We start from the raw sequence: 24,780 nt of genomic DNA, 5'->3' as shown, positions 1-24,780 counted from the left end.
GCGCCGTGGTAGAGGCTGGCTGCCTCCGTCGTTGCCGTGAGCGCTGGCTGCCGATGAGGCCTGGTCCAGCGCCTCCTCCGTCCGACATCGCGGGCGTGGAGAGTTGCTCGAGGCGTCCAAGCGGTAATACTCAGTCGAGTCCTGGCGGCTTGCACGGCTGGGCGATGGTGTGCAAGTACGAACGTGTACTAGTGCAGCCGTCCGTCGAGACGCGCGCGCCGCCGGCGTCCACCGCGTCGATCGATGCGATGGAGGCAGCTGACAACCGAACCATCTCCATGGGAAGCTGGAGCACGCGGCGAGGCGAACCACTCTGCGGTGAAGACATGGATGCCGCGGTGAGCCGGCCGTGTTGCCAGTGGCACTGTCCTGGTCGGAGTCGGGGTGGACGGTCAGGGGTTGGACGGTAAATGAAATACCGTCCACCCCTGGGCGTCTCCGAACGTTGGATCGGGTTTGTGCGGTCGTGATTGCCGCAGATGGTCAGCGTCCCTCTCCAATCTCCGCTCCGCTTTCCCCGCCGCGACGCGCTGCCCGCCGTTCCCTTCGACGAAACGCCGAGCTCCGATCCATGGACAGTTGGACCCTCGAAATCGATTTCTCGCTCTCGCATTGCCATTGCCTGTCCAGCTGGGACAGCAGCTCCAGCGCGCGGCACGTAGCTCGCTGTTGGCGCCCGTGCAAAGGGAAGACGCGGTGTGCCCGGTGGCGGAAGGCGGCCGACACCGGCACCTGCACGGCGCCGGCGACTTTGTTCGCTTCCACGCCGTGTGCAGGCCGTGGCGCCAGGCGCGGCCGCGCTCCGAGAGCGGTAGCTTCCTTCCCTCCCTCGTCGTGAACGTGCACGGCTGCAGCTTGCACGAATTGCGATCGAGAGTAGGTTGAGCGTCGCGCCGCCGTGACGCTCCGGCTCGTACATGCGTCGCCGCCGTCCGCAGCCTAGGCACCTCCGGAGACGTGGTCATGTGTCATGCTGCCGCTCTGTCGTGGTCCACGCCGGCGCGCACGCTCCGTCCAAGCCGCCACGCCCGCAGCGCAGCCCGCCGCCCGGCGGTCAAACGCGCGGCCGGCAGCGCACCCCCGCCGCCCAGAGGCCAGAGCAGCGGTCCATCGAACGGCGCGCGCCGCCGGCGTCCACCGCGTGGATACGGTGAAGACAATTGACGACCGAACCTTCAACCAAGGAAGATGGAACACGACGCCAGCTAGGAAAACGGGAGGTGGAGACCTGGACGGCGCGGCGGGGCGGCCGGGTCGAACGCCAGGGGTGGACGGTACTTCGTCTACCGTCCGGGGGTGGACGGCAAATGAAATACCGTCCACCCCTAGGCCTTTCCTGAGCGTTGGATCGGTCTCGTGCGGCCGAGATCGCTGCAGTGCGGATAGGGAGCGAGGCCCTCCCTGCTTTCCAAGCCGGGTGCACGCTAGCTCGCTGCAGTCGGTGCCCGTGCCGCCGTGCCGGTGCTGGTGCTGGCGTCGAATCGTTGCACCCGGCTTCGGCGACGAGGGAAGACGCAGCGTGGCGGCGGAGGAGGCTGCCAGCATCCGCGACCGCGAGCACCACTCTTGCACCGGCACCAGCGCGGCGCCGCCGGTGACTTCGTTCGCTTCCAAACCGTGTACAGGGTAGTGGCGCCTGGCGCAGCCGTCCCCTCGCGCACGCCGCCGAGCAGTAGATTCCTCCCGTGCCTCGCCGTGAACGTTCGCCTCCAAGCGCCGCTCGGATGCCGTCGTGGAAGCACACCGTGGTGATCAGGCGGCGGCGGCGGCCATCTTTGATTTCGTGCCATCGATGAACCCGTTGACCTGGGCGATTAGCTCGACCAGCACTCGCTGCGGCACCTCGCCACCCGCCCCCCCGTGCGCGGGCTTCAAACTGCGCCGCCGCGACGGCGTCCGGCCACTGCGCATTGTTTTGAAATCAACACCTTGGGGCAATTAGGCCTTGAATATGCAAACAGAGAATGTTCGCAGACGACCTGTCGTCGTCGAGCATCGGACGCCGCAGTCATCTTGCCGCAAGCCGACGAGCAGCCGGGTACCGAGGGACGAGGCCTCGCCTGCAGGCCGCGCGCTTCGGGCTCCGGCCAGCCGTCGACGTCGCGTTCCTGCAGCTGCTCGACATCGCAATTGAGTTCCCGCAGCTGCTCGACGTCCGGCAGCGTCACTGCTCACCACCACGGTCCACGGATAGCTTGGGGGCGAAAGCAGCGGCGACCTCGAGCAGCGCGGTCACCATGGAGCTTCGCCGCTGCGCCATCCCGCGGCTCCCGAACCAGGAAACAGCCAAGTCAGATGATGGTCAGGTCCAATCCGGACCGCCCGTCGCTGATCGAACGGACGCCGGGGGCCCAAGGGTGGACGGCAAATGAAATACCGTCCACCCCCTGCGCTGCCGCTGCCCACTGGGCGGCGTCCTCTGCCCCCCTAGCCACCTCCGCACGCGGCACGCCGTCATGGTGGCTTAGTCTCCGTCGAGCCGCCACACCGACATGGGCTCGCCGGTCGTGGTGCCACTGAGACGCCGCCGCGCGCCTCGAGGGCCTGTAGCGTGACCTCGTTCCAATTGAGCGGCGACCTCGCCAGTGCGGATGCCGGTGGCCCGGTGAGGCCTCGCCGAGCCTAGGGTACGCATGATAACAAGGCAACAATTGAATGAGTTTATAGGTAGCATATGTATGATTGTGGCCTTGTGGGGCAAAAACTGTAGTGCAAATGTGCATGTTCTCCTAATCAGAGTATCCTAGGTGAAATTAGTGTGTTCCGATGGATGCAAAATACTACTACACTAAATTTTTTTCGACACGAGGCGCACTCCATTTCCATTAATGAAACGGAAATACAGATAGTCTGGCACAAGGCCAAAGAAAACATGAGAAGAAAAAAAAAGGGAAGGCCTACAGCGACGCAAACTGGACCTGATTCAGGACAGGGCGGCCGCTGGGAGGGGCACCCAGGGTTCCTAGGCGCGCACGACTTAAAGATTCAAAAGTTTGTGGGAGATAAGACCACCAGGCAAAACCTTACAACTTAACAGAAAACCAAGGAAAACAAAAGTTGCTGAAGTTTTTTGGTCGGGAGCCAAATACTACTATACTAGTTAACAAGAGCGAAGCTTCTGGATCGAGTTTTCGTCCAGAAGTTTTGATTTGACCTTTTAGATGAAGGAATAACCATTGAAGAACTTAATTTAGTGATGTTCAAAGTTTACCCGAAGTTTAATGATGCACAAGCTAATAGCCACAGGACAAAGTCCAAAGTACACGAGTCCAAACAAACAATGTACGCGTACAAATTGTTTTTTCTTTTCTCCGGACAATAAAAACAAACAATTACATACGGACGTATCCGCGTGCCAAAAACATGAAGCACGGAAAGCGCGCGTACATACATCACACGCAGTACGATGCCGCTTATTGGGCTTGTAATTAATCAAGAAGAGAAGAGGCCTGTTAGCCATACGATTCTTCGCTAAGCGCTAGCAGCCCATGACCTTGTTCTTGTCGATGTTGGGCTTGGACACGACGGTCCCGTCGTTGCCGGCGAGCGCCTTGTACTTGTCCTTGCGGGTGAAGCTGGTGCACTCGTAGGACAGCGTGGACGCGATGAGCCGCTGGATGTAGTTGGCCACCTCGTGGCTGCTCCGGCCGCCGCTGCAGGTGAGCTCGGCGGGGAGCTTGTTGAGGAAGGTGACCACGTACCCCGGGCTCGGGTTCATGAAGAAGTAGAAGGGGTCCAGCCCCTTCCACCCGCGCGCCGTCGTCCCGTGGAACATGCTCATCTGGTTCTCCATCGCCACCGGCACGATCTCGTCCGTCAGCTCCGCGAACAGCGCCGAGAACCGGAGCAGGAACGGCTCCCGGCACGTCGTGCCCTCGGGGCAGATCACCAGGTCGCCCTCGGTCAGCAGCCGCCGGATCATGGCCGCGTCGGCGGCGCGGTCGCGGGTCAGCCGCACCGTGCGGATGGGTGACAGGATCTCCGACAGCCGCGAGACCTGACGAAGAAGAAGAAGAAGAAAAAAAGTCAGTGGTGGACTGGTGGTGGCGGATTATTCGTTCTCTGATGCGACTTGCATGACCCAATCACCCAAGCTGCATGCATGACCAGTGTCCACGCACCGAGTAGGTGACGGCGGTGATCGGGCGCCCCAGGGCGGTGGACAGGAAGATGGGGTCGAGGAGGGTGCGGTGGGAGCAGATGAAGAGCACGCCGGTCCGCCCCGTCTCGCGGCTGGCCGGCGGCGGAGGGTTGCCCTTGATGGTGACGCGGACGCCCAGGGCGCGGAACGCGTGGTACACCATGCGCATCGGCAGGAGCGCGCCGGCCGCGATGCGGAGGCAGGCGAGCAGGAACCCGATCGGGATCCAGAGCACGGTGAGCAGCGCCAGCGCCGGCGACGGCTTCTGCACGAGCCGGCCGTCGTGGAACACCACCGGCCTCGGCAGGTCCTCCCGCGGCACGGGCTTGAGCTTGGGCGCGGGCGGCACCACGTAGCCCTCCTTGCACAGCCTCATGAACGGGTAGTCCGTCTTCCGGTCGCCGAGGCCGACCTCCGGCGCGGCGTCGCCGAACGCCCTCCGGAGCGCGTCCGCCTTCTGCTCGCCGACGAGCACGCCGGGGGACCGGATCAGCCCCGTGGCGCGGCCGCGCCAGACGAGGAGCTCCGTTCCGACCACGACGTCCGCGCCGATGTACTCCTTGAGGAACGCCTCGACCATGACCCGCGGGTTCGCGGTGAGCACGGACCGGCGGCCGCACGCCGAGAAGACGCGCCACGACTCCGGGTGCAGGTCGGTGCAGTAGAACTTGGGCAGCACGGCGCGCGCCACGGCCTCGATGTCGGCGACCCGGGCCCCCGCCATGGACGCGAAGATGAGCACCTGGATGCCCGCCGGCTCGGACACCAAGTAGTAGAGCAAGCCCGCGAGCGGCGCCAGCGCGATGAGCAGCAGCAGCCGCAGCACGCCGCCGGTCTCGAACGCCATGTGCGCGAAGTACGGGAACGAGCTCCGGCCGCACAGCAGCGTGCCGTCCAGGTCCGCCACGACCGTGTCGCCGGCCCGGTCGCTGGACGAGCACTTCTCCACCGTCGGGAACGGCGAGCCAGCCATCGCCGCCGCCGTCTTCCCCATGGTCCCCCCCGGAGCTAGCAGAAAGCAGTAAGCGTACTACCACACACTGCTTTCTGGTGCAGATCGAGTATTTTGCACGCGGACCTTGCGCTTTTCCATGGCGGCTTTATATAGAAGAAACGAGCAGCTTGATGCAAAAGGACAAGACGGAATTGGTTGCGACGTGTATAGAAGAAACCGAGGAAAGGGACGCACAAGGCGAGCAGGCATATTACGTCGATGGGAATCGCCAAGGCTTCCCAAGGCTCCAAAGGAGGGCTTCTTAGGAAGCACCGGCGCGGCGTTGTTTCGCATGGGCGCGGAGCATCGGCAAGGCCGCCAGTAAAGCGAAGCCGGAGAAAAGAAGCTTAGGTCTGTGGGAATTACATGGAGTGGGGGTTTGGTCGCTTCTGCTGAAGGCGACCTGGGGTTTGTTTGGGGAAGAGCTTTTTGTTTGGAAGTTTGGTGTACTGTGATTAACAAGTAATGTAACGGTAATAGCTGATCAGTATATGTTGTGATTAACAAGTTGTTGTACTGCTCTGCTTAGTACTGTGTGTTGTGGTGGTCGCCAAGCGGCGTTGGCATGTTTTGCATCTGAATTTGTTAAAAAAACATGATGATTTGTGTGGCAGCCCCGCCTAAATTAATCCGGCTTAAGTGCTCTAAATATCATCAAAATGACAATTAGGGTTAACACGCACTTAAAACGGAGTAATCCGGCAGTACTGTTGGGTAAAATCCCGATTAAACCACTTGAAACAGGATCGACAAAGCAGTACAGAGAATGTAACATTCCACAAATTTTACAGTACAGAGTATGAAATAGAATTATTGTTACAAACCAAGTTTGAATTTATAAAAGTACAACAGAGTTTAAGTTTGGCAGAAAAAAACGAACGATAGTCTAGCGACGAAACCAGACGTCATAATGAAGCCCGTACATGACGTCAGCCACATCCTCAGATGTACCACCTGAAAAACAAAACCACAAGCAAGGCTGAGTATACTAATACTCAGCAAGGCTTACCCGACTAAGGGTATACTTAGCCCTTTATCTAGACATGCAAAGCTTTTGGCTTGAGGGGTTTGTTTTGCAGAAAAGTAGTAAAGAGTAGATCTTTAATTTTAGATTTTAGCTTCCAAATTCTAGTTTAATTAATCATTCTAGGTGAGCATCTATCCAATAGCATACATGGTGGGAACAATCATCTTTCATCATCCAATCAACCATATTCATCATCATCATCATCATCTTTCACTTCTTACTCTATGTGGCAAAAGGGTTAAGCAGTCCCAAACCGTGAGAAGCGGACGATTCGAATCGAATTTGTTAACCTGGCCAGGCAGACCTAACACACACGTATGGGAACCAAGTCACCCACACGACTTTTCCCCTTTCTTTCCGGGTTGTGGATCAGGGTCACCCACTTTGAGTACAAGGATCCACGCCACGGTACGGCGCTGGGTCGTGAGCCACTTGCACCCGCATGTGGCCGCATGAGAACAACGTTCAAAGAGGGTGAAAGTAAAGTCCACTCGCCGGGCCGATCAGGTACTTAAGCTTACCGATTACCATATTTCTCGGCATGTGGTTAGTACGTTCAAAAGCTTAACCACCACTACCACACACTGCGGCCTTATCCATTTTCACTAAACAGACGGGGTATCATAAGTACCACAACCCCGCCCGTGAGCCTTATAGTTGCAGTATGTAGTAGACATTCAACTCCTATAGTTCTCGCGAGTGACAGGAAATCACTCGACTTCTACCGAACCATTAGCCTAGCCATCTAGCGACCTACACATACTAGTGTTCAAGCATAGGTACCTAGGATTATGCAGCTAAGGTTCCAAGCAACTCCTATAAACTTAAATGCGCAAGTAAATAGAAACAATAATAAGTTGTATAAATTTAAAATAGATAGGACATGCTCTGGGGCTTGCCTGGAAATAACACTAGGTCAGTGTTAGTTAGAGAAAACTCGCTCGGCGAACATCTTCCTTCGGTCGTGCACATCGGGATCCATCCGTCCATCTTCTAGACGTGTCCACCATTCATCGTCTTCTGGCTCGGCTCCGATATCACGTCATTCACGCGGTTCTTCTATCGTACCTAAATGAAATGTGACAATGCCTATGTATGAATGCACAGTTTCGAGTTGATCAACAATGTAAATGTTATTATTTTTCTTTTACGATAAAGTTGTAGTCCAGCATGATGTGAGTTTGGATGTGAAATTTCTTAATTAACATCTCCTGGGCAGTCATTTATAGAGTAGTAATTTTATCTATACTAACTCATAAAAGAGCTGGGTGTGTTGTTTTTCTTTTATATTAGTACAGAAAAATGCAGAAAAAGTGTTTTTCATCATATTAACACATGAAAAACAAGAGAAAACTATAACTAAAGCTAAAAGCATAGAATGGTGCTGATATTATTACGAGAGATGCTTTACTGGTTCACTAGTGCGCAGTAAAAATTTCAGGTCACTTGATGTAACAAACAAATCATAAACACTCATGAACCTATTACTACTAGAGTACAAAAACAAATTTCTAGGGTAAATAATGCAAGATCTGGTAATGAAATTTTACCAGTAGGTTGGATTCCTTAAGATGAGCTTGTGGTAAAGTTTTCATAATTTATTGAGCTATACAACAAGCATAGGAATTTATATTCCTTTCCTAGGCATTTATCTAACTACAAATCTACGGAGTAAACTACTTAGTTTCAGTGGCTAAAATTTTACAGGCATGCTCATGTACTGAAAACCAAGCTCCATTAAAAATATAAGATTTTTATAATGAAGGAAACTAGGGTTTTTGATTTACAAATTTTATTCAAGAATAAATCAAAAGGACTAGTTATAATTTACTAAAAATTTCCAAAATTTTTATATAGAATTTAAAAACTAAAGTAAGACTTCTTTAAAAATTTCAGCTTAGGAAAACTAAAATAGAACCCTGTGGATTTAATTCTATTTAACATAGGCATAAAACAAAACCTAATGAAACATATAGCTAGATTTGTCAAAATGTCATCAAATTTTTACAATAAGCTACTCATCTAGGGTATAGAACACTGTCCAAAAATTAGCTACAGATCATGGGTAGAACTTTATATACATACAAATGTGTATTAAACTAATATTTAATATAGAGATAAAAATATTGGTCAAATGCAAAAGTGGATGTAACAAAAGTTGTAGGTTTTGATCTAAGGATTCAAAAACATTTTAGTTTGAATTTTTCTTATTTTTCTACGATTTTATATGGAATTTACAAGTTTGCTATTTTTGAAAACAAAAGAAAAAGGAAACGAACTTTTGCATCTAGGTCCTTGGATTTCTGTTTCTTCTCACGGGAGGTCCTTGGCAGAACTGGACAGAACAGGGGAGGGTCGGGCGGCCGTTTTCCGGCGTCCAGGCTTGCCGGCGGTGAGGGTTAGAGTGGGGAAAAGGTAGAGGGGACTGAGCCGCACCTCTGGGTGTCCTTGGTTCGCGGGGAGGAGGTCCGAGGCGGCGGCTCCACAGGCGCCGGCGGATAGTGGCGGAACTGTACCGCGGCGGCGGCGTTCCGGCGAGGGAACAGGGGCGCGGAGGGGTTGGCGAGCACCGTTGGAGGGCGTGGATGCTGTTGGTCGGGTCGGTTCTTGAGGATGGAGGCCGGAGGAGTGAGCTCCACGGGAGCAGGGCGACGGCGGCCATGGGTACCGTGGCGGCAGCTCGCCGGCGGCTTGGGGCGGCGGTGGAGGAGTCGGGGAGGACCAGTGAGCCGAGAGGGACTCGTTCCCGGGGGTGGCTCGGGTTGAGGGAGGACGGAGGAGGGGACTCCGCGTGGAGGCCGTGGGCAGCGGCACCATGGCGACGGCGGCGAGCTCCTGGGTAAGCAGAGGGGAGGGGTCTGTGGCAGAACCACCTGAATTATCCTGGCTCAAGTGCGCTGGCCAGCATCATAAGGCAATACCGGCTCCAACGCACTTCAAATGGAACAATTCTTGGTCTGTCGGGTAACGTCCCGATACAACCACCGGTTCTCGGATCGAACAAGCATACCCCGCACGAAGGCGAGTCCAGAGGTATTACAACCACAAATTTTACATCACAGGCATAAAAGTTATTACAAATCAGTTCTAAAGCATTAATACAAGTACAAACTTTAAAAAGTTAGAGTGTGGGTGTGTGTTCGGGTCTATGTATGACTCTCTTCTTCTATTAATACAATGATACACAGCTCTCCTGCGTCTTCGAGAAAAAAAAAGAAAAAAACAAACTTTAAAAAGCAGTTATACAAACCAAGTTCAAGGTTCAGGGTTTATACAGCGGAAGATAAAACACGTCAGCTACAACACGTTGCAAAAGCATACCAAGCTAGCCCAAGCAAGATATCACTCGTCAGGTTCATTGCCGGCCGAAGACGGATCCCACTCAACAGACCAGCCAGCAGGCTAAGAGTAGGGATAGTCCAAGCTAGCTATCTGGTTCTCGAAACTCATACCTGAAAAAGGTATCAACAGTAAGGCTGAGTATACTAATACTCAGCAAGACTTAACCGTCAACGGGTATACTTAACCCACTTTAGATAGAAAATGTAGGGTTCTGAGAGGCTCTGGTTTTCTTTTGCTGAAAAGCAATAAAGAGTAGGTCCTTACTTTCAAATTTTAGCCTTCCAGATTCTAGTTGATTAACCATTCTAGGTAAGCAACTACTATTCAACCATGGTAGAACTTTAAGCAAATATCAAGATTAATCATAGTAATGTTACTCTTATTACTCTGTGTGGCAAAGAGATCAAGCAGTCCCAAACTGTGGGAAGCAGACGATTCGAATCGAGTTTGTTAACCTAGCCAGGCAGACCTAAACACACGCATGGGAACAGAGTCACCGACGCAACAGTTCCCTTCAATTCCTGTTTCACGGAACAGGCCCACCGCCCTCAAGTACAGCAGTACGACGACTCCGTACTCGCCATTAGCTAGATGTGAATGAGTTCAAGACGGTGGGGAGTATGTTCCGGCCTCGGTTCAATCCAGTACTTAAGCTTACCGATTACCATATTCTCGGCATGTGGTTAGTACGTTCAAAAATTTAACCAGCGCTACCACACACCGCGACCTTAGCAAGTTCATCAACACAGACGGGGTCTCACCAAAGGTCATGATATCGAACACGACCCCGTCCGTCGTCCTTATATTGATAACAGAAAGTAAACAAGCAATTCCTATAAAGCTCGCGAGTGACAGGCAATCACTCGACTTTTACCGGTCCTATAAGCTTAGCAAGTAGTCGAACTCAGGTCTAGTGTTCAGTACATAGGTTCCTAGGATCATGCATCTAGGGTTTCAATTCAAAACCTAAGAACTGTAAATGCACAAGTAAATAATAACAGTAAATGATAATAATTTGAAATATAGGTTATGTCCGGGGCTTGCCTTCTCGGTAGTTGCTAACTATTTCAGCCCTAGGCTCTTCCAAACTTTGGTCCGGGGCTTCAGTTAGTTCAGCAGTGTTTACTTGAGCTTCGAGATCACCTCCGTCAGACTCCGGGATCAGCTCGTACGTCCCGTCCGATAAGGCAGTCGTGTCTATATGTAATGCAAGAATAACATTATAAACACACATGGGCAATCGTTTATAGAGTAGTTAAATAACAATTCTAACTACACAAGGCATTATGATCAATAGGCAATAGCACAAGAAAACTATACCAACTTCATAGAGTGAGTGGTGGTTGATTCCTATAGCAATTAAATCTAGGTTTGCTAATAAATTAACAACTCAAATCAAAAACAGTAATAAATTTGGCAAAAATTACCCTAAATAGAACATGAACAGAGTAAGGTCTCCAGTAAAAATCATGCCAAAACATGTAGCCAATTATTCATAACAATTCAATCATTCAGATCACACCTAGAATAAGATTGAATTACACAGATTAAGATATAGCAAAACAGAGGCTCAAAATTTAAAATAAGTCCTAAACAGGGATGATTTAGCTACTGTGAATTTTTCATGATTTAATCTACAAACAAATAATTATTATAAAATAAACAAAACAGAACAACAGATTAGCAAGATTCATTTTTAGCTCCTGTTCCAGTCATGAACTGATGCTCAAACTTCATGCACAAGCTAAGATACTCCAAAATAATACTCAAGAATATTTTCATGATTTATCATCAGCATAAACTATTTATCATAATTAAAGTCTAATAAACAAGGTTTAAATCAAAGAAATAGTTACACAAGAGAACTGATCATGAAATTTTTACAGAAACACTATTATTACAAGAAAAAACTACCATAAAAGTTTCACGGCAAGAAATGGCTTATATCATCAGATAAGAAAAAGATAAAACATCTAGTATTTATTTACCTAGTGACATAAAACCATTTATACAGCAAAAACTTGCAACAAACAACTACCATATTATGGTTCTACTGCAAAGATCTACTCTCAAGGATTCCAAAACATCCAAGTTTACATTTTTCTGAATTTCCTACGATTTTCTATGGAATTTCAAAGTTCACAGCAAAAATTACAAAGGAGTCCCTACTGGCACTATTCATATGAGTCACTGATTATTCAAATAACCCCCTGGCGTTTCTTGAATTCTAGCAGGGAGGTCCTTGCCGAGGTCAGAGAGGGGCGCGGGGTTTGACCGGCCTTTACCGGCGAGAGGGGTCACCGGCGGCGAGGGTGGAGGGGTGTGGGAGGTTCACCAGACCCGTGCGCACCTGTAGACGCCCGGAATAGAGGTCGGGGTGGGCTGTAGCGGCGGCGCGACGCGAGCAGGCGGTCGGCGGCGGAGGGAACTCGTCGGCGGGGGTACTCCGGTGGCACTGGGCGGCTATGGTCAAGTCGGTGAGCACCGGTAGGAGTGTGGGATTCTCGTGGGAGGGTTAATTTTGGCGAAGGAGGGCCGGAGCTATGAGCTCCACGGTGAGCAGGGCGGCGGCGGAGCTCGGCTACGACGGCGAGGGGGCTCCGGTGGAGGTCTGAGGGCGGGATTAGGCCTGAGAGCTGCGCGAGGTCGAGGCAAAGCTACTGGTGGGGTCGATTGAGGGTGGGGAAGGGCGGAGGAGGGGGTTCGACGGTGAGGTCGAGCTTGCCGGGGTTCGAGCGGACGGCGGCGCTGTTCTGGGGACTGTAGTCGGGGAACTGGAGAGGGAGCGTGCGGAATAGAGTGCATGGGTGCCACTGGTTCTGGCGCGCGCGCGAGATAGCGGTCCGGGGTGCTGCAGCGGGCTTGCCACCGCGACGGCGAGGTGGCGGCCGCTGAGCCTCGTCGGGGTGGCGTGGCAAGGGGAGGGGATGTCCAGCGCGTGGGGAGGTGGGTCCAGGAGCTTGTGGGGGCGCCACGTGAAGCGGAGGCGAAGTTGGAGTTGGCCGGGGGCGACCCAGCGCGGCGGCGGCACGGCAGTCGCCGGCGACAGCAGAAACAGAGGGGCTGGGTAGAGGTGGAAGAAAAAGGATTGATTTGCAATTTCCAAAAATTCCAGGGACCAGTCTGTAAACTAGCAATAACTTTTAAAGTAAAGCTCAAATGAAAAAGAGCCCAACATGAAAGTTGTTCAATTTTTCAAGATCTACAACTTTGATATTGTGCAAAAATTTATTTGATCAAAGATTCAAAAGCTAATTTTTAAAACATAAGAGGGATTTTGAATTCCAGGAATTTTGTCTTTTTTCAATGAAATTTCACTTTAAATTTAGACTTAAAAGCAAAATTTAATGCCATGTAATAAATGCACTAAATTTTGCAAAAATACCCTCCACAAAAGCAACAATTTCACAACCTATTCAAATATACTACAGAAAGGACCTTGCATAGAATTATAATTACACATATAACCTTTATTATTTGCAAAAAGATCATTTTTCAATTAAATGAGCACAAGATGCATACAATGAAGGTAATTCGATTGTGCAGACACCTAGGGTGTCACAGGGTCGCGGCCCCTTAGGTGGCGCTGGGCATGAGGAGGAGGACGAGTTGGGCACGGGTGCTGCCTGGGGGAGGGCTATGCGACCAAGGAGAGCGACGGCGAGGCGACGGCCGTCGACGACCGCGCGGGCGGCGTGGCGCGTCACCAGGCATCGAGGACGCGAGTCGCGCGAAGGAGGTGCCAGGGCGAGCGGTGTTGGGCTATACCGGGGGCGCGAGAGCGGGTTTGGTTGCAGGCGCGACGCGTGGGGCGGCCGGTGCCCGACGGCGGCGGCGAACGCCGTCACGGCGAGAACAGAGAAGGGAGATGGAGGTGATGGCATAGCTGTAATTAGATTGAAGTTCAAAATTCGTTTTGCAAACTCAATTTTTCTCCTTCTATATGGCCTCAAATGAAAAACTTTTGAATACCAAAGTTGTTCAAAATTTTGAGATCTACAACTTTCGTTTTATGCACTCTTTAATTTGCACACTGGTTTGGAAGATAAAAATTGAAACTTGAGTACATTTGAAAACATCGTATACGCTTCGGAAATCACATTTTTCTCCCATTTTTGTGTAGCAACTCGAAAAACTTTGAACACGAAAGTTGTTCGTCTTTTGAAAACCTACAACTTTGGTTTTGGACAAAAATTCATTTGAGCTATATTTTAGAAATTATTTTCAAAGTAGATTAGTTTGAAATTTGACAGATAATTTAAATCTTTGAACACTACGGTTCAAAGGACCTGTCATTTTATGTTCAAACTTTTATTTTCTCTTTTTGACTTCAACAAGACTTTGATTTAACATGATTTTAGAGAGACGCCTATTCATTTTCATATGTATACTTACATTAGTTTAAAAATTATTTACGGTTTCTGACCTATGCATCTATACACATACACATGCATGCACACATAAATGTATTCGATTCCATTTTCTTGGTTGATTATGCATGATATCATATTTAATATTTCTTACTTAGCATTTTAAAACTCTGGGATGTCACAATTTGACTACAACGTCACCATCTATCTCTCGTTCAAATCAGACGGCACAGCCAATTCCTTGCTAATTGGCTCAACATGTGAGGTATAGTACAGGAATTGATCAGACGGCGCTACGTCAACATACAGATGCGCCGTCAAGCCAGTACCACCATGCATTATGCATGCGTAGCGAGGAGATGCACACTCTTTTTTTTTTGGAGACAATTAATCACAACACAATGGGCTTGTCTATAGGTACGTTATACCAGTACAAAAGGATGACATGCACCACCGTTACCTTCTCTTCAAGCTCCTAAGTCAGAGAGACGCCATCTGTGAGGATGGCAGCACTAAACTTCATTAGCTGAAAGACGCTTCTACCTAGCATGTCCGCAGCAGACGGGGTAAAATGCTGTTAGGCATAAATGAAATGCTGCTGATCTGTTCAAAACAAGGGCCGGTAAAATGATCATTTCAATAGGAGTTGAAACCCTAAGCTGACCAGCCAGTGACGAGATGAGCCAACTTGGCGTGCCATGTCAACAAATAGACGAAGTTAGACCGATTTGGATGGTTCAGAAACTAAATTGAACGTTTTTTATATTTGAGAGATAAAATTGAGCCAAGCACGGTAGTTCAATTTTGTCAAATTAAGGCAAAATAGCTGTCTTGGTCCCTCAGCTTTGCTCTGGGTCAAGTTGGTTCCTCAACTTTCAAATTGGCCAATCTAGTCCCTAAACTTTTTTTTATTCAAACTTATCCTTGTGCTGATGTGCCTCTTCCTACTAACATGAGACTGATGTGAAAGTCATTTTTACCCTTTGGCTCATTCTTCATATTCAATTTTCATTATTGTATTGCTATAATTGACTAATGATACGACATAATAGGTCCGTTGTTGTTGATTCTCCTAGCTTGTTTTCTCGTATTTACTAAAGTGCCCTTTCATATTCAATTTAATCTAGATCACATAAGAACACCATGCTCATGTTGATCAACTTTCCGCAGCACCGCTCAACATGCAAATTGTGAAGGAGAGGAAATAGCCAAGAATAAATAGGACTTCTTTTGTGTTAGTCTCATGGTATTATGGAGCATCACATTAATATAAGAATGAATTTGACTTAAAAACAAAAGTTGAGGTACTAAATTGACCTTTTTTAAAAGTTGAGGGATGAACTTGACTCTTGGAGTAAAATTGAAGGATCAAAATATCTATTTTGCCAAAGATTAATAGATCAACTTCCTTGGCTTAACAAAACGAAGTACACCTTGTAAAAGCGGAGGGACTCGATGAGAGTAATTAAAAGCGAGTGTAGTGTATCTTGGAATAACTCCTTAATAATTCGTGCGTCGCGTGTATCTATACGTGTCGGGTCTAAGTACGCTTAGGGGTGGTAACATGTCATCAAATTTGGCCTAGATAATCTAAAGGCTGGACCTTAAAGGAGCCAGATTCTAATTTTATATAATTTTGACCTAAAAGATTAAAGGGCCAAATTGGACTGGACATGACTCATTACCACCTCTGTAAGCTGCTTTCGCCCAACTAAGTATATGGATAGTGGCGGAATGTGACTTTTCAAATGAAGGGGACCAACCAACTGACCCATAACAACACAAAATCACTCACATGTTGTGTTAACGAAGAAGCCCTAGTGCACATGCTATGTGTTGCCGTGACGCAATCCATCCTGGTTCTTCCACTCTGAGCAGCTCAAATCTTACATTCTATTTCTAAGTAGATGGTTTAGGCCTCATTTGATTTTTTAAGTAGCTGTCAAATCAAATATTCGTATACCAATTCAAATGTTCAGATGTCATTTAATATAAAACTAATTGCATAAGTTGCAATTAAGATTCTAGATGAATTTATTAAGTATAATTAATACACAATTAGTTGATAGTTACTGTAGCAATCAGTGATCAAATTATGAATTAATTAGCCTTAGATTTGTCAGACCCGTATGCATCTACTACTGGGTCTTCTTCGAGTAAATCGCCTACACCTGCTGCACGACGCCGCCGTATCCGTTTATTACGACATTAATTGGCAAGCATGCAGGGAAGTTTTCTTTCCCACATTTATCTTATACTTTATCAGATCCAATCTGATTGGTGGCTTGTCTTATTTTTGAAAACGCTTATTCTAATCAATTCCCTTTTTCTTCTCACTGTGCATTCAAGACGGATACTCCACATGCAATTTCTATCGTTTAATGCATGTATGCCACGGTGGAGCAGAGCGTTACTCGTGTCTACGGTTGAAGATTCAACTAGCCAGAGGTGGCCACATGCACACAGCAAAGGATTCCAAGAAAGCTAGCTCCCAGAGAAGCTACGACCACTTCGACTTCACGAGCTTATCGCTTGGCGACGTGCCGACCACTACTTTGGCTTCGAGAGGACGCTCGCCGACGCACGATCGACTACTCGTGGTAACGAAGAAGCCTTGTGCACATGTTCACTCTGTTCGCTGCATCCAATCAATTATATTTTGCTCTCATACTAAACCAGCACTAGTCAGCAGCCACCAGCCAGCCAGCAGTACTTTTCTCTCACAACAAATCAGCATCATCTCACAACAAAGTGGTTATGTGTTGCCATGTCGCAGTCCATCCTAGTTCTTCCACTCCGAGGAGCTCAAATCTTACATTCTATGCAAGTGGGTGGCTTAGGTGCTGTTTGTTTTCAGAATTTTTTTAAGTCTCTATCACACTAAAAGAAATTTTACTATTTCAAATATTAAATAAAATATGTTTATAATTTTTTTGACAGCTGAGTGTTAATTCGCGAGACGAATCTAATGAGCCTAATTAATTCATAATTTGCTATATTGATGCTACAGTAACTATCCGCTAATTGTGAATTAATATATCTCATTAGATTCATCTCGCAGTTTAACTCTAGTGTTCTGCAGTTAGTTTTATAAATAATTTTTATTTAATACTTCTAAATGCTAAGATTTTCTTTGATGTAACATAGACTGAAGTTTAACTCTGAAATCAAACAACGCCTTATTCTACATGGTCTGATGGTCGCATGCATGTTGCAATTAATGCAAATCCTGGACCTGCATAGTGCACCTAGAGCCTACAGCGCCCCATGCTCGGTACAGATATGGCAAGCAGTGCTTTTCTTTCACACCAAATTATTCTCAACCACCAGCCACAGCCAGCAGAACAGAGTGCACCAATGATGCTGAGAAAGGAATATCTATCCCTGGTTTTTTTTAGAGAAAATATCTATCTATCAGTGGTTTCACTACTATTCCTGAAATAAGAAGATACTAGTCACTCCGTGCTACCTATGTCAGTTACGTTCCTGATCAGTGATACGTACTTGCATTGCTTGAAACGGACATGATGGGCCCGGTATTAATTCTTGGCACCAGAACACATGACAGGCCAATGCTTGGGGAGGTAAAGAGCAGCAGCCAACTTCGTTTTCCTTTGTCAGTGGCGAAGATTGCACGGGTAGTGATAGTTTTTGTGTGTGTGTGTGTGTGTGTCCAGTTTTGTTGTGAATTGTGACGGGGTAAAAATGATTGGATTAGGCCTGTCCATAGCCTGGGAGTCTGGGCTCGACCCATTTGGTTTTTCTGGAGCTTGGGCTGGATCGTGACGGTTCCCAGGCCTGTTTTCCACCACTTTGATCTTTGTTTTTATTTTACTTATACAGTAGTTTAGAATTTAGAACATACAAAATCACTCGAATTCCGTTACAAAAGCAGTTTGATTTGGTGAACAGATCTCCGCCACATGACGTCATGTAGATCCCAATTCCGACGAACTAGAGCAGTCGACGAATTAGAAACCCCAAAATTCAGACACCCTATTTTTCTCAACTATAAACACTATTCAGAAGTGCTATACGACATTCAAGCCCAATTTTTTTTTCTTTGTTTCGAAATTTGATTTCTCTCCGTTAGGATGCCACATGACACTCGCCAATTCTTCTTGAGCCGGCAGTAACCTTCCCGCTCAAACCCCAGGCGAATTCCAGGCCCAACCCAGCCAGTTACCCCATGTCCACTCCGTCCCCTGCGCCGTCGCCGCCGTCCCTGTCCCCGTCCCGCCTCGTGCAGCAGCTGCTGGTCGCGCTCCTGCAGCGCCGCCGCTTCGACGCCACGCTCCGCGCCTCCCCGGCCTTCCGCGGCTTCTCCCCGGACTCCATCGCCGCCGCGCTCGCCGCCATCCCGCGCCACCTCCTCCCGCGCTCCCCGCGCCGCCTCTGCCCGCAGCGGCCCTTCCCCTCCGCCTCGTGCCCCGCCAACCGCCGCCTCACCGCCGCCCTCACCCTCGGGTTCCTCTCCTGGTCCCACGACCACGCCGGCCCCGAGGCCGTCCCGCTCTCCGAGGCCCCGCTCCGCGCCGCGGCGCTCGCGCTCGCCCGCGCCCGCGCGCTCCCGGCGCTCTTCCGCCTCCTCCGCGCGCACGCCCCGCTCGTCTCCACGCCCGCGCTCACCGACGTCATCCGCGCGCTCGGAGAGGAAGGGCTCCCGCGCCACGCGCTCGCCGCGTTCCACCGCATGCGGCAGCTCCGGTGCTCCCCCGACGCGCAGTGCTACAACACGCTCATCGACGCGCTGTGCCGGAATGGGCGGTTCAAGGACGCCAGGTTCCTGCTCGACCAGATGGAGCGCCCGGGGGCACGCTGCAAGCCCGACTCATATACCTACACGGTGCTCATCTCCTGGTACTGCCGGATCGGGGTGGGCACGGGGTGCCGGAAGGCGGCGCGGCGGAGGATTTACGAGGCGGGGAGGCTGTTCCGGAGGATGGGGGAGAAGGGGCTCGAGCCGGACGTCGTGACCTACAACTGCTTGACCAATGGACTGTGCAAAACGTACCGCGTGGAGCGCGCCCACGAGGTGTTCGATGAAATGCTGAAGAAGGGTTGCGTGCCAAACCGGGTGACTTACAATTCCTTCATCAGATACTACAGTGCGGTGAATCAGGTGGACAAGGCAGTTGAGTGGATGAGGGAAATGGTTGCAAGGGGCCACGGGATGGCTTCATCGAGCACGTATACACCTGTCATCCACTCCTTGTGTGAGAGCAGGCGTGTTGGCGAGGCGAGGCAGTTCTTGATTGACATGGTTGAAAGTGGGCATCTGCCAAGGGAGCACACTTACAAGCTGGTGAAGGATGCAATTGATGATGCTGGTGAGGAGGCCCTGCCAGAAGAGCTATGTCAGTCCATTGAGGATGGCATTACAGTGAGATATCGACAGGTGATGCGAATTAAACCCATAATGCGATCAGTTACAAGATGATCTAGGAGGGGGGAAACGAGCTTGTGGATACTCGCAACCTGTTTGCCACATGAGAGACGCAGGCCTTGCAAGCGAAGTGTTCTCAGGTTGAGATGCCCAGGGTGATACATGGCTACAAGCCTACAACTTCATGTGTAAAGCTAGTGCAGACTGAGTGCTCTTGTAAGGAGGATTTGTTGAAAGAGCCTTGCCAGGGAGCAGGCGATGTGATCAGGTAGAAGTTCTAGGATATTTCCAATATCACAAGATAGATCAAGGCTAAAGTAAAGTTTATTTGCACAGAAGGTAAAATATATTTGAGATTGTTCATTATTGCTGGCCAAGTAGGTGAACCGTTATCTATATTCATTCAGAATCTTTTTGTTTGTTAATTCTGGGATCATATAGTTCGTAGAATAACTTATATAGAAATGACCTTTTTCTCAGCATGATCCATTGAAGTTTATCAGCATGACAACTTTAAACTTTGCTGTTTTCAGTTTTCTAACCTGAGCCATCATCATGTCTGCCTTTGTTTCCTTTTTGTCTACCCTGGTTGCATTAATCATAAGAATATGTTTTGTCTGTAAGGTCCACAATTGATAAGCACTTGTGTTATCTTTGCGATAATAGTTCATTGATAGTTGGAAATGGCTTCCCTCAAGAAAACAAAAACGTTGGAAATGCCTTCGTGGGCAGTCACTTCGGTCATTATAATTTTCTGCACACATTCTAAGATATGCTTCAGCGCATGCATAGAGAAGCTGTCGTAACTCATTTTCCTATCCGTGCTTTTGCCATTCCCATGTAATCTGAGAACTTAGTGAACATGCTGCCCGTGAAATAGGGACTTCTAAATATAAAATGACAGGATCAAAATGAAGCAAGCATAGGGGTCACAAATTCTTTACTATGATGAAAAGTCACTCCTATAAAATAATTTTGTAAAGGTGCCATTTCTACAAAAAGAACTTCACACATGAGCTGGAATGCCAATAGAAACAAGGACCCCAAAAATTAGCTTCACACGGCGCACACAACTTCCGATCTATGTTTGACAGAAGATTTTATACTGATCTGTCATACTGGTACAGAAATAGAAGCTCTATAAGCTTATGTCGTCTGATTTTCTGTTTCTGGCCTTTGCTGTACCAAATGATCATATGTTGCTCCACTTCCCAGTTTGATGCTTGGAAAATATTCAGAGGTCTGTCTCTTTACGGTTTCCATGCTGATGGCGGCGGTGGCGGTGTTGGGAACATAGGAGGAATTGCAGAGAAGATTGTGTTCTTGTCGATGCTGTACCTTCCAGTTGGTATATCAGCTATAGAAATCAGTGCTGCAACCAAACCAGCATTTGCTGCAAGAGTAGGCTCTGTGTAATTGTAGTTTGTGCGAACATCTTTGAAACCATCATGCCTATCAGGGCCAGCCACCATTGCTCCAACGAGAGCATTAGGGTTTGCCTTTTTAGTCTCCCTCCATTTGAAACCTCCTTTGCATCCATACTTGACGCCATTATGAGGTATCGATGCACCTCTGTGATGAGGACGTTTGGGGTACTTATTTCCAAAACCCACAACGTAGCTCATCTTTAGTGGGTTCTTTCCAAGGATGTAATCAAGCTGCAAATTGAAGAGATTTAACTGTCAATCCAAAATTTCCTGCTAATGTACATTAGGTACTTAAAAAAGCACTAAGAACAATACTTTACCTGTGACCTGGCAAACTTCCGGAGGACTTCTGTGGTGTAAAAATTAGGCCCACAGTACCACCCAGGTGTGTCTGCAGCTTCAAGATAGTCACTATATAAAGAAGCAAGGAAAGCTGCGTTGACAGCATACTGAAGTGGTTGAGGCCCTCCATGGTTGAGTTGTATTAATCCTCCTGCAATATATTCCGTTGCTTAGTCTTTCTTCTGTGGAACAAGAAAGAAAGAGAGGAATAAAGAGGAACATTACCAACCTTTAGTGAAGTTGAATGAATTGAATAAAGGTAAATATGAGCACATAACGTTGTCAGTTTGGTTGTGGAATGTCCTCAGTATTTCTTCGTAAGGATACCCTGGACTTAGGAAGAGTCGCAACCTGCTGAGAAGAACCTGGGATAAAGTAGAAACTACGTTAGTGATTATCAATATTCATTAGAAGGCTGCATTATGACATTGACAAGCCTTTCTGTTTTTCCTTTGCAGTTTAGTTGCTTGAGAGACAGCCAATTATTTTTTTTTTCTGTATGGTCAGCTTGTGTTAGGTGTTTCTGACATATTCAATACAGAGGATAATGTTTTTCTTTCCATTCAGACCATGCCGAGTACTTTTACTATGTTCATTGCCGAAGTATGAAATGTGCTAACCTGAGCTCCTGGAAGTTTGTCATCCCAGGTAAATACTCCATAGTTTGGACTGCCAAACCAGTAGGCTCCAGCATGCTTTGCCATTCCCGGGGCTGTGGCGATTGTGAGATATGAATTGTTCCCTGTGGCAAAGTACATCCAAGCACCACCCCACACAAACTCATCCCAGTAGCTGGTGGAATTATAGAAAATTGCCTGGTCGGATCCATTCGGACTGTATCGCCCGCGCTGCAGCCTGCCGAATTTGTACAGGGCTTTTGCACCTTTGACGAGCTTGTCAGAGTAGGTCTTGCTGTCCTTGAACACTATGGAAGCTGCAGCCAGGGCGGCAGCCATTTCAGATGCTAGATCTGAGCAAGAGTGGCACTCAGTGACAGGCCTTTTGTAATCGATATCCTCTGGTCTCATCCAGCAGTAGTGGTCATTAGGCTGGGAGCTGCCTTTGGAGGTGTCACCTAAACCCACCTGCAATAAAAAAAAGGTCTTGCCTCAATCTGCTCTCTCGAGATGTTTAGTGGAAAAGTCATGGAAGTTCACTCAATTTGGGTGGATCTGATAGCCAATTTCTGCGACAGAGCAAATCGGCACATCAAGATGATCAGTAGCTACTAACCTGGGCAACAATCCTGTCGATTGTGTCAGCTGACGAATTGAAGGTCTTGAGGATGTAATCTGTTCCCCACTTGATCAGCTCCTTGATATGGTCGAGCTCGCCGATGGCCTCATACTTGGCCTTGTACTCGATCACACTCCAGCTGAGCATGGTCATGGACCAGGCCATGGGGTAGTTGAACTTGATAGCGTCCCCTGCATCGTAGAAGCCTCCGACCAAGCTCCGCCGGACGGTGCTGTCCGAGAGGCCGTCCTTCATGCAGGAATTGCCCCTCCAGCTGACGCCGTTGTGCTTGGGCAGCGGACCAGCTGAAATCCCAGATAACACATCGTCAGTCAGCACTCGGCAGGTGAGCAGAATTTTTGTCGGTGCACTCATTCTCTCCGTCAATTTTAATTGCTTTAACGAATTCATAGTCTTTGCCATATTTTTTTCAGATCAGTGAGACTGAGATACATTGGTGATTTATTCTCTCCCCACGTGGACTCTGTTCGTGTTAAATATATGATGGAGTATTTTTGTCTCCTTGAAAAGGTCAGTCAGATCTTGAGCGCCCAAGGCATGCTAATTGTAGAAACGTAGAATAGAAAGAAATATGCGGCGGCCACCAACTCATGCAAAGAATGGCAAGAAATGGCACGGCAAACATCTCCAGCTGCCAGAATCATCTGCATGTCTGCGCAAAAGCGGATCTCATGGCCGAATTCCGCGAGACGATGAACGGAGGAAGGAAGAACAGGGCAGCAAAAGGCGAAGAAAAAAGGAAGGAGGTGAACTCACATCGCTGGGCGTTGAAGAACATGAGCGCCTTGTGCAGCGCCTGCGTGTACTGGTCGGGCGGCGGCGGCGGCGGGCGCTTGTGCGGGACGAGCTTGACGATCATCATGATGAAGCCGATGAAGACGCCGAGGCCGAGGATGGTGCCGACGGTCCACATGAAGATCTTGCGGTCGAGGACGACGCAGCCGAGGTCGACGTACTTCTTCTTCTTCTTGCCCGCCTGGTCGCCCGGGCCGGCGAGGAGCCAGCTCTGCTGCGTCTCGTCCAGCTGCCGCATCAGCGCCGCCCGGTCCAGGTCCCGGCTCCGGTCGTCGTCCGTCGCCGAGTCGGCGTTGGAGATCTCCAGCGGCCCGCCCCACGGGTCCCGCCCAAACATCCTGCCGCCTCTCTTCCTGCCCCTCCTCCTCCTCCTGGTTCCGCCGCCGCGGCCGGTGGTCCGCCTCCGCTCTCCGGCAGCAATGCGGGCGCCGGGTGGGGAGCAGAGCAGGGGACGCTGCACCTGCGCCGAGTGTGCGGAGCAGAGCGGGAGGGACAGACAGGCAGGCGTGCGGGGCGGGTGAGAGAGTTATGGTGGGAGATGGCAGGGCAGGCAGTGCGGCACGGCACACCACTGCGTGGGGTGGGGGGCGTGGCGTGGGGGTGTGATTTGTTGTGGCGTGCGATGTGGTGGAGGGATCAGGTGGTTGCGCCGTTGCTCTCGGCTCGGCCCGGCTCTCGTTGCCGCTGCGCCTGCGCTATCGACTGACCGACGGGGGTGGGTTGGTGGGTGCGCCGCGGCCGCGCAACAGGGGAAGGAGGCGGTGGCCGCTCCACCTCACCGGTGGGGGCGGCGTCCGCGCTGGTGTGGAGCCTGCCGTCGCACTGCTAGGCTCCGCTCTCTCTACTGTGCAGCGCGGTCGCGACTGCTCGGGTACAAAAAGGAGGGAGGGCGCAGACCGAGCGTTGCTCGGTTGGTGCCGCCTCCCGGTGGGGAGGGCACCCGCCCGGGCTCGAACCCGGTGCGCTGCACCTGCCTGGTTTTTCCAGGTTTTCTTCGGGGGCGGGGGAGCCTCAAGCGTCTATAGACCACAATGGGATGACGTGCCCGTCACTTGTATTCTCAGTAGGCGTGTGTGTATGAGTTGTAGTTTCTGGTTAGGAGTTGTAGTTTCTGGTTAGTTAGGGAGTGCGTGGGTGTTTAGGTAGGGAGTGAGTACAGATACTATAGCTTGTACCTAGTTTGAGGCACTAAAAAAAGGAGGGAGGGCGTACAAGGCCAGCGTCGGTTGGGTCGGCGATTGGTCTGGCCCGTATGGGGTTTGCGATGGAAGCAAGCAGCAACTCATACACGAGAGATGAGAGACAGAAGCTGTTACTCATTTTGGGGCGCAATTAGAGGTGGTAAAGGGCTCAACATTTTGAATTAGAAAATCTAAGGGTCAGGCCTTAAAAGGATTGTGCTCTAATCATATATAATTTTGAACTAAAAAATTTAAGAGTCTTGTTGGGCTGTGAAGAGGCCACTAGGGCTATGGCCTATTACCACCCCTAGGCGCAATCCACCACCCAATGTTCATGCGTGTTGACTTGTCGGTGTCCAGACCCGGGGGTCGGGCACCAACTAGTGATGATGCTGCGTGTTCCTCGTCCCAGATGGTTGATGCAAGAGGCAACACAGTCACGCACGGGTTTATCCTGGTTCCGGCCGCGGGGCCGTACGTCCAGCAAAGAGGTGTGCGAGAGCACTGTACTGTCTTGC

At 49.7% G+C, this 24,780-nt stretch overlaps 3 protein-coding genes across 3 annotated transcripts; 1 reads left to right on the top strand and 2 right to left on the bottom strand.

Moving 5' to 3' along the window:
- Positions 1-3,285: 3,285 nt before the first annotated feature.
- Positions 3,286-5,117, bottom strand: LOC120648498 (glycerol-3-phosphate acyltransferase RAM2-like). Its single transcript, XM_039925261.1, has 2 exons — positions 4,122-5,117; positions 3,286-3,997 (listed from the first exon to the last, which is right to left on the bottom strand). Exons 1-2 carry the CDS (start codon positions 5,112-5,114, stop codon positions 3,479-3,481), a joined length of 1,512 nt encoding a protein of 503 aa, XP_039781195.1. The 5' UTR covers positions 5,115-5,117; the 3' UTR covers positions 3,286-3,478.
- A 12,808-nt stretch (positions 5,118-17,925) lies between these two features.
- On the top strand, positions 17,926-19,810 carry LOC120649848 (pentatricopeptide repeat-containing protein At1g77405-like). Its single transcript, XM_039926757.1, has one exon. The coding sequence runs from the start codon at positions 18,064-18,066 to the stop codon at positions 19,312-19,314; it is 1,251 nt and encodes a 416-aa protein (XP_039782691.1). The 5' UTR covers positions 17,926-18,063; the 3' UTR covers positions 19,315-19,810.
- A 362-nt stretch (positions 19,811-20,172) lies between these two features.
- Positions 20,173-23,924, bottom strand: LOC120649847 (endoglucanase 10). Its single transcript, XM_039926756.1, has 6 exons — positions 23,043-23,924; positions 22,263-22,570; positions 21,650-22,114; positions 21,259-21,394; positions 21,008-21,180; positions 20,173-20,918 (listed from the first exon to the last, which is right to left on the bottom strand). Exons 1-6 carry the CDS (start codon positions 23,416-23,418, stop codon positions 20,511-20,513), a joined length of 1,866 nt encoding a protein of 621 aa, XP_039782690.1. The 5' UTR covers positions 23,419-23,924; the 3' UTR covers positions 20,173-20,510.
- Between the last annotated feature and the right edge of the window lie 856 nt (positions 23,925-24,780).

This window comes from Panicum virgatum, chromosome 9K, assembly GCF_016808335.1.
Source record: "Panicum virgatum strain AP13 chromosome 9K, P.virgatum_v5, whole genome shotgun sequence".
NCBI classification, from domain to species: Eukaryota; Viridiplantae; Streptophyta; class Magnoliopsida; order Poales; family Poaceae; genus Panicum; species Panicum virgatum.
This window is presented reverse-complemented; position numbering and strand designations above follow the sequence as displayed.

What these genes read in the sequence shown, in the direction of transcription:
- LOC120649847 (XM_039926756.1), bottom strand. Translation starts at nt 23,418, where the DNA reads ATGTTTGGGCGGGACCCGTGGGGCGGGCCGCTGGAGATCTCCAACGCC. An exon ending in GTTCTTCAACGCCCAGCGAT is followed by an intron (nt 22,571 to 23,042) that starts GTGAGTTCACCT and finishes CTGGGATTTCAG; the next exon opens with CTGGTCCGCTGCCCAAGCAC. An exon ending in GGAAGTTTGCCAGGTCACAG is followed by an intron (nt 20,919 to 21,007) that starts GTAAAGTATTGT and finishes TTCAATTTGCAG; the next exon opens with CTTGATTACATCCTTGGAAA.
- LOC120648498 (XM_039925261.1), bottom strand. Translation starts at nt 5,114, where the DNA reads ATGGCTGGCTCGCCGTTCCCGACGGTGGAGAAGTGCTCGTCCAGCGAC. An exon ending in TCACCGCCGTCACCTACTCG is followed by an intron (nt 3,998 to 4,121) that starts GTGCGTGGACAC and finishes CTTCTTCGTCAG; the next exon opens with GTCTCGCGGCTGTCGGAGAT.
- LOC120649848 (XM_039926757.1), top strand. Translation starts at nt 18,064, where the DNA reads ATGTCCACTCCGTCCCCTGCGCCGTCGCCGCCGTCCCTGTCCCCGTCC.